The following is a 14,019-nucleotide window of genomic DNA, read 5'->3' as shown; positions in this document are numbered from 1 at the left end:
GATGTGCCGTCCCCGGAACTTGATTGCCCCTGCGATGTGAACTCTTGTAATCTGAAATTTTGCTTTGTCTTCACAAGTGAAGTGTCCAAATCCTGCATTGGATTTTGCCATTCCTCGTCGTCTCGCACGACAACTCCCGCTCTCACACACAGTGCGGAAACAATAGACGGAAAGAAAATGCCAATATATGGTGAACGGATAGACGTGTACAGCTCCTTGTTGATGAGTTTTCCGACATTGATCGGCCATTTTTAATGTAGGGCAAACAACAACGGCGCTCTACTCATCACCATGACGTGCGTGTGGGTTACCGGCATCATCCTATGTGTGAGAAATGCATACCACAATGGCGGTTCCATTTTCAAAAAATTTTCTTTAAACGATACAAACTTGACCGAGTCCTTCCAAACATCCCCATCATAACACAGTTCAGTAGATACGAGATTATAATCCGGGTTAGCCTTAAATGCTTGGAATTGGCTATCGTCGACTTTCGGTGTTTGCAATAAAGCATTAATAGTGTCAGGGTCGAAAGAGATGAACTTACCCCGCACAAAAGCTTTGTTATCAATGCGTTCAGGGGCATTGTCATAGAATTCCCGTACCAACGGTACGATGGCCGCTTGAGGTTGGCGGCAGAATTCGGTCCATCCACGCTCAGTGATGCCGATGGAGTGAGTGAGGTTCTCGGATAGATCTATGCCTCTCTCGGAAATCAGAGTCCGGTTGATTTTAGCCGGTGCTTCATATCGTGCTTTCACCTCCACGGAGATAAACTTGCCATCAATAATGGTGGAGGATGAAGAAGAGGCACGAGAGGTGGCAATCTTTGCTCTCTTAGGACCCATATTGGACAAAATCAGAGAAATCAGAGAGAGGTACCTGCGAATTTGATGGGAAAAAGTGAGAAATAGGGAGGAGAGGAGGCGGCGTAGGGTTAAGAATGAGAGAAAGAACGAGATCGAATGAAAGGCGAAAGGGGATCTGGCGTTTAAAATTCTGAAATTGCGCAATGCGCTTGGTCTGTAAAAATTCATAGACCAAGCACATCCCCTTTTATGAAAAATAGAAAGTCGGGGTATTTTTGGGCGCTCGGTCTGCAAATTTCTTCAGACCGAGCGCACCCCCATATAAGCAAAATAGTAAGTTGGGGTATTTTGGTCGCTTGGTCTGCTCAATTGCGCAGATAGAGCGCACCCCCATTTTAGCAAAACAGTAGGTAGCAGGATTTTAGGGCGCTAGGTCTGCAGAATTTTGCAGACCGAGCGCACCCCAGTTCGAAACCTTTTTCAAAAATAAAAGAGAAATCAAAAGAACATAAAAGTAAAACAAAACAAAATAAATTTCAAGCAATAAAAACTAAAAGAAAGAAAAGGTAAACAAGTAGTTCTTAATTTAGAGTCTAGAGCTCGACTGTTCTCCTCCCCAAACTAGTCTTGGTCAGTCAGTGTGGTGATGACTGGAGTTGAGTCGACATCCCCCCCTACATCGTGTTTCAGCCTCTGAGCATTGACCGTGAAAGACTCGTTTCTTGCATCCTTTATTTCAATAGCCCCCGATGGATACACCTTAGTAATTTTGTAAGGACCGGACCACCTAGACTTCAACTTTCCAGAAAAGAGCCTCAACCTAGAGTTAAACAGAAGAAGTGCATCCCCTTCCTCAAATTCTCTATGACGAATGCGTCGGTCATGTATTCTCTTGGTCCTTTCTTTGTACGACACCCCCATATCGTATGCTTGATCTCGAAATTCCTCCAATTGGTTTAGCTCAAGCAATCTCTTCTCACCTGCAGCAGCAAATTCAAAATTTAATGTTTTGATAGCCCAATATGCTCTATGCTCTAACTCAATTGGCAAATGACATGCCTTTCCAAACAACAGTCTATAAGCGGAGGTGCCTATAGGCGTTTTGAAAGCAATCCTATAGGCCCATAATGCATCGTCAAGTCTAAGTTCCCAATCCTTTCTATTTGTACTCACACTTATTTCCAAAATTTGCTTAATTTCTCGATTGGACACTTATACTTGGCCACTTGTTTGGGGATGATAAGGAGTAAAAACTTTGTGCTTGAAACCATATTTCTTCAAGAGTTTTTCAAAGAGCTTATTACAAAAGTGGGTGCCATCATCACTAATAATTGCACGGGGTGTACCAAATCGATTAAAAATACTTTTCTTCAAAAATTTTAGAACTACCTGTGCATCATTAGTTGCCAAAGCTACAGCTTCTACCCATTTAGAAAAATAATCGACGGCGACCAAAATGTATTTTTTTGTAAAAGAGTTTGGAAATGGTCCTATAAAGTTGATTCCCCACACATCAAATATCTCACACTTAATAATATTATTCAAAGGCATTTCATGACGGTTTGAGATATTACCTGTCCGCTGACATCTATCACACTCAATGACATAAGAACGCGCATCTTTAAAAATATTTGCCCAATAAAACCCACATTCAAGTACCTTAGTTGCCGTCTTGATGGGCCCAGCATGGCCACCTACCTCACGGTCATAACAATGACTGAGGATGCTGTTCATTTCTCCTTCCGCCACACATCTCCGAATCATAGAGTCAACACAAATTTTAAACAAGAAATGTTCTTCCCAAAAATAATGGTTTACATCTGACAGAAATTTTTTCTTTTGATGAAAAGATAAGTTATGTGGGATTGTGCCCGTGACCAAGTAATTTGCAAAATTCTCATACCATGGCGAGTGTTCTATGGCAAACAATTTTTCATCAGGGAACCAATCAACTATGTCCTCATTATCATTCTGTGCACAATCAGGAATGCCTTCTAGTCTAGAGAGGTGATCAGCGACAACATTTCTACTCCTTTTTTATCCTTTATCTCTAAGTCAAATTCTTGTAAGAGTATGATCCACCTAATCAACCTAGATTTTGCATCTTTCTTTGCCAAAAGGTGTCTTATTGCAGAATGATCAGTGTATATAGTGATTTTCGAAAGTACAAGGTATGAATGAAACTTGTCCAGTGCAAAAACTACTGCTAGAAAACTCCTTTTTAGTGGTAGCATAATTCAATTGAGCCTCATTCAAGGTTTTGCTAGCATAGTAAATCGTACGGAATACCTTGTCTATCCTATGGCCAAGCACAGCTCGAACAGCTGTGTCGTTGGCGTCACACATCACCTCAAAGGGAAGGTCCCAATCCGGTGAAGTCAGCACTGGTGCAGTGACCAGTCTTTCTCTCAGAAATTTAAATGCCTGTAAACAAGTGGAATCAAAATTAAAAGGTGCATCTTTAATCAATAAAGAAGACGGAGGTTTTGCAATTTTTGAAAATCTTTAATGAAATGCCAATAAAAACCGACATGGCCTAAAAAAGTTTTGACTCCCTTGATTGTTGTCGATGGAGGTAAATTCTAAGTGACTTGCACCTTGGCCTTGTCCACCTCAATTCCCTGACCAGATATGCGGTGTCCTAATACAATACCTTCTGTCACCATAAAGTGACACTTTTCCCAGTTGAGTACCAAGTTCGTTTCCTCACATCTTATCAAAACAGTATTAAGATTATTCAAACATGCATCAAAAGACTGACCAAAAATGAAAAAATCATCCATAAATATATCTAGAAACTTTTCAACCATATCATGAAATATAGAAGTCATGCATCTCTGAAAAGTCGCAGGAGCATTACAAAGATCAAAAGGCATGCGTCTATAGGCAAACGTACCATATGGTCAAGTGAAAGTTGTTTTATCCTGATCTTTAGGTGCAATAGCAATTTTATTGTATCCTGAGTACCCATCTAAAAAGCAATAAAATTCATACCCATCAAGCCTTTCTAGCATTTGGTCAATGAAGGGGAGGGGAAAATGGTCTTTACGGGTTGCGTCATTCAATTTTCTATAGTCTATACACACACGCCACCCTGTAACTGTCCTAGTAGGTATCAACTCATTATGCTCATTCTTAATGACAGTTATCCCCCCTTTTTTTGGTACACATTGAACTGGACTCACCCATGCATTATCAGAAATGGGATAAATGATACCTGCATCCAGAAGTTTTATAGTTTCAGCCTTTACTACTTCTTTCATCTTGGGATTCAATCTCCTCTGTGGTTGGACCAAGGGGTTGATGTTCTCTTCCATTAATATCTTGTTCATGAAGATAGATGAATTAATGCCTTTGATATCTGCGACCTTCCAGGCAAACACACTCTTATGACATTTGAGAGCATCCAACAGTCTGGTCTCCATCTCACCTGTCAAAGAAGAAGAAATTATGACAGGTAAATTTTCATTCTCACCTAAAAATACATATTTGAGATGGGTAGGTAATGGTTTCAATTCCACAGTTGGTGGTTCTTCAAGACTTGGTTTCTGTAGGACTAAATCCTTCCGGTCACCAAGATCTTCAAGTCTGAGCTTGCCACCTTTTCGCCATGACTGGTTATCATTCAAGTAAGCCGTCATCTCTTCTATCTCTACATTGATTAAGTCATCATGATGAGGAGATATGAGTGCAGCTTGTAATGGTTCCTACAATGTATCCTGCACAAAATAATATAAAAGTGAGTCCACAACGTCAATTTGAAAACACTTTTCATTACTTTGTGAAAATTTAAGTGCATTAAACACATCAAAGGAAATTTTCTCCTCACCCACTCTTAGATGTAGCTCTCTCTTTTGGACATGGATTAGTGTTTTTCCTGTTGCCAGGAAAGGTCTTCCTAAAATAAGTGGCATGTCCAAGTCCTCCTCCATATCGAGTACCACAAAGTCCACCGAAAAAATAAATTTGTCGACTTTTACTAGCACATCCTCTATTATCCCTCTGGGATATTTGATAGACCTGTCCGCCAATTTCAACGACATCCTGGTGGATTTCGGCTCTCCCAAGTTCAGTTTCTTGAAGAAAGAATATGGCATTAAGTTTATACTAGCACCCAAATCACACAAAGCCTTATGAAATTGCACATCATTAATAACACAAGGGATAGAGAAACTCCCTGGATCTTTTTGCTTTGGTGGATCTTGTTCTGAACTAGTGCAGAGCAATTTTCTATTAAACTGATCATTGCATGCTCCTCCAATTTTCTCTTGTTGGAGAGAATCTCCTTCAAGAACTTTGCATAGATAGGCATTTGCATCAATGCATCGGCGAAGGGAATGTTTATATTCAATGTCTTGAATACTTCTAGGAATTTAGCAAACTGAGAATCTATCTTGGCCTTCTTGAGAGCTACAGGATAAGGTGGTGGAATAGCACTTATCTGAGAATTTAGCAAACTGAGAATCGATTGTGATGTGGGTGGTGGTGTGGAAGTAGAAGACTTACCTGCAGTTTTCTCTAATACAGATGGTTCTGACTCTTTCTCGCCTCGTCTCTCACCTTCGATTCTCTTTCCACTTCTTAATTCAACAGCCTTGACCTGCTCCTTTGGATTCTTTTCCATGTCACTTGGCAAGGTACCCATCTCTCTACTAGAAATCTCTTTAGCTAACTGCCCTATTTGATTTTCCAGATTCTTAATCAATGCATCTTGATTCTGCATTCTGGTCTCAGTGGATGATATGAACTTCTGCATCATCTGTTCCATGCTTGACTTCTGCTCCTGATGTTGTTTTCCATAGTTCTGATTCCCATATGGCCTATTATTCTGTCCTCCCCACGAAAAGTTCGGATGCTGTTTCCACCCTAGATTGTATGTATTTGAGAATAGATCATTCCTAGGGCGGTTTTGATTCACTACATGGTTCACCATTCCTTCATCTGACTGATATGATGGATTTCCTGTCTGAAAATCTTTTGTGAAGTGTTCTGTACCACATTTCTCACACCACACTTCTTGAATACGCATCGCAAACTGCCCTAGAGTTACCTCTTCAATCCTCTTATTCATGACTTCAAGCTGAGCTGCTACTGAGGTGAATGCATCAACTTGATGCATTCCTGCGGGTCTCCTGGCTGAATTCCTGTCAGATTAAGGGTGATAGCTATTGGATGCCATCTCCTCAATTAACTCATATCCATCTTCCGGTGATTTTCATAACAAATTACCACCTGCAGCTGCATCTAACATGGTGCGATTTGAGTGAGGAAGACCATAATAAAAAGTTTGTACCACAAGACCGTCTGGTAGTTGGTGATGTGAGCATCTCCTCAATAGATCTTTGTAGCGCTCCCATGCTTCATATAGTGTTTTCTGTTCTCCATGAGAAAAGGTTGTGATGTCAGCTCTTAACTTCATCGATTTGGACGGTGGGAAGTATTTGGTAAGAAAAGCCTTTGCGAGATCATCCCAAGTGGTGATGGAACCTGCAGGTAAATTCGTTAGCCATGCATTAGCCTTATCTCGTAATGAAAAAGGGAATAAACGCAAATGAATAGTATCATCAGAAACTCCCTGCATCTTGAGAGTGTCACAGATTTCTAGAAAATTGCCAGTGAGCATATGGGTCATCGATTGTCATCCCACAATTGGACTGTGTTTTGCACCATTTGAATGATGGCAGGCTTGATTTCAAACTGATTTGCTGCTATGGTAGGCCTGATGATGCTTGGTCTAGCATTTTCGATAGATGGCATAGCACTATCCAGCATTGACCTATAGATAGGTGGTGCATTATTCTCAGCTTCTCCATCTTCACGTAGTCATTCTTGTTCAGCCATTGCTTCTTTTTGTTGCCTTCTTCTCCTGCGAAAAGTTCTTTCAATCTCTGGATCAAAAGGCAAGAGTTTTGATTCGGGTGAATGTTGCATGCAGTGCAAGAGAATCCTGCAGTTCACAGATGAAAATAGTGATTAAAATTGAAGTAGGGAAAATAAATAAAAAAAATCAAAGTAATCAATAGTCCCCGGCAACGGCGCCAAAAACTTGATCGAGAAAATACTAAAACTTAAATTCAATATAATTATCTCTCTTTTATGCTCAAAATTATTGCAAGTGCACGAATCAAGTTATAGAAAAGTGTACTGAGTACTAGTATCATCATCAGGGACTACGTCACAATAATTCAATTATTTAATTTCTCTACCCAAAGTAACAAAAATTTTATCATTGATTATTCTAAAATTATAAATTAAATAATTCATCTTAAAATCCTAAATTAAAATAAAATAAATTGCAAGAATGCTTAGCACAGGAAATATAATCTGAAGAAATTTTGTTGGAATCTCGGTTCACCTTTCCCCTAATTGAATTTGGACGATTGAAAGTTACTTTTACACTCATAAATTTGACAAAAATTCCTGATATATCGACACTCTCTCTCGATTTTATGCCAATCTAACTCAGTTAATGAAACAATTAAATCTCTTTAAGTGTTTGTTATTATTGATTGCTTTGCGTTCATTGAATTCCTACAACTTTCAACCTGGTGGTCTATGGTTATCAACATGTACTAAATATAATATCTCTATGCATATTTTAAGTCCATGGATTTTATCACTCGTCCTAATCATGAATCTATCTCTCGACAACACTTCACAACTTACGAATCTATATTAAAGTTACCTACTCCTCAACATAGAATAATAAACCATGAAAAAATCAAATACTCGCATAAAACTAAATCAATTCGTCCAACGATTCAATCAAAAAAATATGTTTCGGGGTTAGGATCCCCTAAATTCCAACAAAAAAATTTTTAGCTACTACAATTCATAATAAAATTCAATCTAAAAAAATTTTCAACATAAAATTTCAGAAATCGTGAAGAAGAAAAACTCCCAGAAGAAGAAGCTTCGATCTTCAGAGCCGCCTCCGCCTTGATTTGATGTGTTTTTCCAACCCTCAAAACGTCTGAAAATATTCTATATATATTGCCCTCAGAGTCCTTTCCATATAAAACTCCCGAAATAAAATTTTCCAAAATCACGCGTGGGCGCTCGGTCTGCTCTTTTTGACCGACCGAGCGCTGGAAAATCCACCAACTTTCTGCCCAATTTTTTCAGCGAGCGCTCGGTCAGCTGAATTCTACCGACCGAGCGCTCCATTTTCTTTAACTCTCTGCCTATTCAAATTATGCCAGCACTCGGTCTGCTGAATTCTGCAGACCGAGCGCACCCCTCTTTTGAAGCCCGAAAATATGATTTTTTTTGTTTTCCTGCCAATTTAACCATAAATCAATAGGAGTAATAAAAACACATAAAACTACACTAAATGCAAACAAAATTAGAAAAACACTAACAATACAACATGGAACTAATGCAAAACATCAAGAAAATGAACAATAAAACATGGAAAAATGACTCCTATCAGAATACTTATCAGATAAGTTTGTGAATTTATGTAAGGAGAAAGACATTACCAGACACTGCAAAGTGGCAGGAACACCACAGTAGAATGGCCTGGCAGATAGAATGAATAGAACTCTTCTGGATAGGGTCAGATGTATGTTGATCAATGCTTCTCTTCCTAAGTCCTTCTGGGAAGAAGCATTATCTACTGCGTGCTATTTGGTCAATAGGTGTCCATCCAACGCAATTGGTTTCAAGTCACCAATAGAAAAGAGGAGTGAAACACCTGCAGACTATTCAAACTTGAGGGTATTAGGATGTCTTGCATATGCTCATCTGAAACAGGACAAGTTAGAAGCAAGGGCAGTCAGATGTATATTTATTGGGTATCCGGATGGTGTGAAGGGTTATAAGGTTTGAAACCCAGAATCAAGAGGTCCAAAGTGCTTCAACACCAGGGATGTGAACTTTGATGAATTCAAACTGGGATATAAAATGAATACAGATGAAAAGGACAGTCAGATCAGTGTGAATGATAAACTACTCATTGAGGTGGAGTCTTCTGTACCAGATGAAGGGCCAGATGAGATGCAAGATGATAATGTGACAGCAAGAGATCAAACCGAAGATTAGAGTAATTATAATCTTGCAAGAGACAGAACCAGAAGGAAGATAAGAGCTCCTAAGAGGTTTGGTGAAGCTGATCTGGCTTGGTATGCACTTACAGTAGCTGAGGAGGTGGAGTATTTAGAGCCGAATAATTATGATGAAGATATGGCAAGTAAACATAAAAACACACTACAACAAAATTTCAAAACGACAACGGATATTATCCGTTGTCGTAGGGGGGATTAAAACCGTTGTAACTGGGGGCGTTGTAAAAAGCGTGCCCTATAACAACGGTTTATATCCGTTGTCGTATCCATCCTACCACAACGGTTTTGCAACAGTTTGTAACCGTTGTCGTAAGTGTCCAAAGACAACGGTTCTGCAACAGTGTAAATCCGTTGTCGTAAGTGTCCAAAGACAACGGTTCGGCAACAGTGTAAATCCGTTGTCATTGACTATTTAAGACAACGGTTTTGTACAATTTATATCCGTTGTTGTTTATGGCTTAGGACAACATATTTGCAACAGTGTATATCCGTTGTCATTTTTGAATATACGACAACGGTTTTGGCAATAAATCAGTTGTATTTGGAGTCATTAAAACCGTTGCCTAATTAATCTTCATACGAACTATAAATATTAATAAAAAAATCAATATAAAATAAAATATTTACTACATTGAATCCATGAAAATATTCAAGTTCCAAAATAGTTACACATCTAATTTGGAAGATAATACTACGTATTCGAAACTCAAAATATCCCATCTAATATAATATAAATGTAACAAAAGTAGTTCCAAAAGATGGTTGTATGAAAACATAAATCATCATGTGTTTGTTCTTGATAACGATGTTCACGAGATAACTTCTACGTATTATCAAGGCGATCTGAAACACAGCTCAATCCTTGCATCAAAACCCCTTATGCATTACTCCCGAGTTACCTACAAGAAACACATTCTCAGTCCAAAATTATCAACAAAATCTTAGACCAATTTAAACATGGAATCCAATCTCAACTATCAAACTAATATCTCGCTTGTCATGGAAAAAAATAAAAGAAAAAAACTCAGCAACTCCAAAAGGGAAGGCAGTGCAGATTTTATTCAACTCATTTTTGCATTTGTATTGAATTCATAAAATATAGTAGGCACAGTTGACAAACCGTGGGCTCCGACCAACCCACAGGCCACAAGCTAAATCATGGATTTGGCACTTTCAAGTTCCACTCCACAACATCCCAATAACTCAAACCACACACCATTTCAAGTTCCACTCCACATCCCAATAAGCTAGCCTCCCAACTTTAATTCATACTAGCATGGATCCCCCAACTTTTTAACAGAAATTACTGGAAATTTCATATTATAATCAATTAACATCTTCAAACAATAAATATGTCATCTTAACGCAAATCAAAACCACATGAAATGTATTAATAATATTGTTAATATGTAGAAATAAAGTGATGATAATTTTAATCAAACATGTACACACGAGAAATAGTATCATTAAAATATTAATAATAAACCAATAATGATAAGAACTAAAAATGATAACGTAGTAAATTAACTCGAACAAAACTTAATAGTGACCCATTTACGCAATAATTAAATTTTGGAGTGGATTTTATATAAAATCCTTCACCAACTAACGAACCTTCCACAAGGAACAACATAATAAAAAAAATCCAAATAAATAAATAAAACATCACAAAAAATAAGAGCAAGCTCGAAAGTTACATTAAGCCCAAAAGCCAAAACCAAGATACGATGCCTAAATACGTGTATGCATGTCCTACAATAATTTTAAAAAAAAAATTAAAAAAAAACAGAAAAGAATCATTTGTCCGCGTCCACCGAAAACAACAAGCAACAAATGAACGGATGAACACCGGGGAAGTGAGGAGGAGAATGACAGTACCTTTTCATGAAGAAGTCGTCCAGAAGATGGAAACTGGGAAAAAAAGAAATATCAAGACTAAAATGAAATACTCAACTTTCTTCATATCCTTCCCTGCTCATTCATTCCCCGTTCATCATAATAACTACAGTTATTGCCTCTAAGACAAACTCACAGATAAAAAAACATAAAACAAACAGAGTAGGAAAAAAAGAGCAAAGTAAACCAAATGGACTTAAATATATCCATTCAAATGCATACCTCACTTCTTCCTCTGTTCTGGTCCAACGAACGCTTGACACAATATTTATTAGACTATATCAAAACACGTAACAAGTAAATGTTAACGTCGAATGTTGAATAAATGACGTATTTCTATAAAACTTAACCGGGGATCCGACGTGAACTGAGGCGTTCGTCGCCGAGCAACGACCAAATCAGCACCTACAGTAACTAATACCCCTTTGACATGCATGATAGAGCAAAAATCATCTACTGGCATTTTTCAATGGAGCAAGCGTACTGAAGGAATTGCAATGAACAGTCAAATGTTTGTTGTTCTTATCTTATTTGAGATTTGAGATTTGAGATTTTGGGAAGGGGAGAAACGAAGGGATTGCAATGAACAATCAAATATTTGTGGTTCTTATCTTATTTGAGAGTTTGGGAAGGGGAGAATACAAAGAGATAAAACAAAGAAAGAGACCAAATAAATATTTCAGCCCAAATGCTGTTGTGGTATGTTTCCTCCAATTAGAGAAAAGGATGCAAGCTCAAGGTGGAAAAAAAAGGCATACCAGATAGAACAAGAAAAACCAGCCAAATTTTAGAGCACTATCAGTCCTGAAAATCAGAATCACATATATAGATAGTTGTCTGAAGGGTCTCAAAAAGGATAATAAGGAGAATGCAAATACCTCATTGCCCGATACAGTGGCCTGTACCATAAGACATATGAAAGTGGGCATCCCATCAAGGCATATATTATTGCGAGGAAAAAGATCTTGACACCTAAAGAAGGAAACTATGTTTAAGCACTTTGCATAATTAGAAACCTATACCCAACTTGATGCACCAAAAAAACACTAATCTAAACTTGCAAACAAAACTAAAGAAAATAAACTTACCACCACCCTGTACCCAACAAACAATGACATCAATGACATTGAACGAAAGGCAAAGGACGATACCTGTAATAGAAAAAAACAATAACGAAAAATAAATAATAAATTTTGTCAAATGTGCAACCAACCAAAATTACGGTCCTACAAAGTAGAGCCATATGAATAAAAAAACATAGAAATTACTTAAGTCCTCGAAACAATAAGAAAGTAAGAAACTAAGTGGAAACATGGAAATCAATCCAACAAATAATGCTTTTACCATACTTTAAGCAGATATGTTGAAACATAATTACTCCTTGTCATCTCATGCTACACAAAAAATGGGAGCAAGTAACATATTGACAGCACTGCCACGGAGCATAGATAATCGATAACCAAGAATACTGAAATCAGCAAGTCTCTTATCACCAGAACTCATGAAGGAAAATGCTTTCCATGAAAATACACACTTATACTTGAAAGAAGCTAGGTTTATCACAAAATTAGATATAAGTTTGTAAATATTAAACCTATTACAGATGTACAAAATACAAACTGAAGCAATATATTCATATACACACCTAACCAACTTGCAAAAGCCAGATACTGCAACCTCTGAGCATGAACTGGTATTTCATTGGCTATATCATGGTGAATGATGGGGAAAAATGGAGGCCAATTTTTATCATCCACCGTGACACCAGCTATATCATGAACTTTAGTTGCATCTTTTTTTGTGAACATCTTCACGTGGTGCAGTGGAACCACCATTTGTCTCACGTCGGCCAGATTACCCTAAATATTATTATTTTATATCTTCTTTTTAGTTTATTTCCATGGACTAAAGACAACAATTGTATTTCAGTATATCAAAACATATAATAATATATTCTGATACTATTATAAGGTCTGGCTGGGACAGTAGAATAAATAAATAAATACCTGTGTACTTGTATGTTTCAGGCTCTGCAATCTGCATTCAAATCTGTTGCCATATTGTTTAAGAAAAAAATGAAAATGAAAATTAAAATTAAAATGAAAATTAAGCTTTTGTGTATAGTGTTCTATCAAAGTTGAATGGGTAAAAGTACATGCTTAGGTTTGGTTGCTTGCCGAAATTACAAGTACTTGCACAGCACAACACCAATTACAATGTTCCGATCTTGGTTTCTTTCTGTGTTGAGTTGTAAAAATTAGGTTTGCGAAATCCACCAACTTGGCTAAAAGTTGTTGCATCCTCTTTTGACTAAACAAAACAGCCCTGCTCCCCCTTGCGGGGAACCCAGACACACATGAAACTTGAGGCCATGAAAAATACATCTTTGAGATGTGATGTTCTTCCTGTAAGATAACTAATTTTTTTTAATCATATCCATGCCAAACTTACTAAATACAGGACACTACACTATCCATGCTCAACCAGGGCATCATTAGAATTGGAGGGACAAAGTAGTGGTTACACTTCTGTAGTTTTGTTAGTAGAGAACAAGAGTGATGGCAGGGATCCCCTGCTCTTGGTGATAAACATCACAATTGAACTTTTTCTTGTAAATAGACATTCCTTTGAAACAATTAAAAATGCACAGAAGCTGTCATAACTGGATCACATGCGACAACGGAGAAATTTAGAAAATCTTGCATGCGTTGAACTTGAATGTTGGGGCTCACATAAACTAAATATGATACCTATGATTTAATTTCCAGTAGAATCCAATCTATGCTCTTCTTTGCCAAAATATTGTTATGAGATTAGGAGACAACAAATAATTACTTCAAATAACTTTTTTGTTGTGAACTTCTGTAGCCTTTTTTGTGAACAACTTTAACAGAAAATCCAATAGCTTATTACATATAACAACCAGGTAACATAAAAGTAGCACCGAGTTTACACAGACAATTTCTTTCCCATTCTATTAGAAATATCAATCCAAATCAAGTTAAGAACAGAAAATGGGCACGCTGCAAGATACGGATATTGCTACATGTTAAATAGCAGGAGATTGCTCAATCTTATTCAAGCACCTGAAATAACGTACATTAACATTTAACAACATCTCAGAATATTTACAGGAAATGAACGAGCTGGAGATCGATTGATCTCGTTCAAGCCCCTAAATCGAGCTTAAATTCTCATACCGATAAAATCACAGACTACATCATATAAAGAAGAAGTTTGTTCCAGCA

General features: G+C 37.5%; 2 protein-coding genes and 1 non-coding gene across 3 annotated transcripts; 2 read left to right on the top strand and 1 right to left on the bottom strand.

Moving 5' to 3' along the window:
• Positions 1 to 6,118: 6,118 nt before the first annotated feature.
• Positions 6,119 to 6,225, top strand: LOC140885947 (small nucleolar RNA R71). The gene has a single exon (XR_012151358.1). It is a non-coding gene; the product is annotated as a small nucleolar RNA R71 (small nucleolar RNA).
• A 2,117-nt stretch (positions 6,226 to 8,342) lies between these two features.
• LOC140877818 (uncharacterized mitochondrial protein AtMg00710-like) lies at positions 8,343 to 8,852 on the top strand. The gene is made up of 2 exons (XM_073281401.1): positions 8,343 to 8,592; positions 8,725 to 8,852. Exons 1-2 carry the CDS (start codon positions 8,343 to 8,345, stop codon positions 8,850 to 8,852), a joined length of 378 nt encoding a protein of 125 aa, XP_073137502.1.
• Positions 8,853 to 11,505: 2,653 nt separating this feature from the next.
• On the bottom strand, positions 11,506 to 12,606 carry LOC140877817 (secretory carrier-associated membrane protein 4-like). The gene is made up of 4 exons (XM_073281399.1): positions 12,417 to 12,606; positions 11,860 to 11,922; positions 11,650 to 11,743; positions 11,506 to 11,575 (listed from the first exon to the last, which is right to left on the bottom strand). The coding sequence occupies exons 1-4, from the start codon at positions 12,604 to 12,606 to the stop codon at positions 11,506 to 11,508; spliced, it is 417 nt and encodes a 138-aa protein (XP_073137500.1).
• Positions 12,607 to 14,019: the final 1,413 nt, after the last annotated feature.

This window comes from Henckelia pumila, chromosome 2 (assembly GCF_033568475.1).
Source record: "Henckelia pumila isolate YLH828 chromosome 2, ASM3356847v2, whole genome shotgun sequence".
Taxonomy (NCBI): domain Eukaryota; kingdom Viridiplantae; phylum Streptophyta; class Magnoliopsida; order Lamiales; family Gesneriaceae; genus Henckelia; species Henckelia pumila.
This window is presented reverse-complemented; position numbering and strand designations above follow the sequence as displayed.

Coding starts and splice junctions, on each gene's coding strand:
- LOC140877817 (XM_073281399.1), bottom strand. CDS start 12,606: ATGGTGGTTCCACTGCACCACGTGAAGATGTTCACAAAAAAAGATGCA. Junction 11,744..11,859: donor TTGTTGGGTACAGGGTGGTG/GTAAGTTTATTT, acceptor TTCCTTCTTTAG/GTGTCAAGATCTTTTTCCTC. Junction 11,576..11,649: donor CCACTGTATCGGGCAATGAG/GTATTTGCATTC, acceptor TCTGATTTTCAG/GACTGATAGTGCTCTAAAAT.
- LOC140877818 (XM_073281401.1), top strand. CDS start 8,343: ATGAATAGAACTCTTCTGGATAGGGTCAGATGTATGTTGATCAATGCT. Junction 8,593..8,724: donor AGAAGCAAGGGCAGTCAGAT/GTATATTTATTG, acceptor AAATGAATACAG/ATGAAAAGGACAGTCAGATC.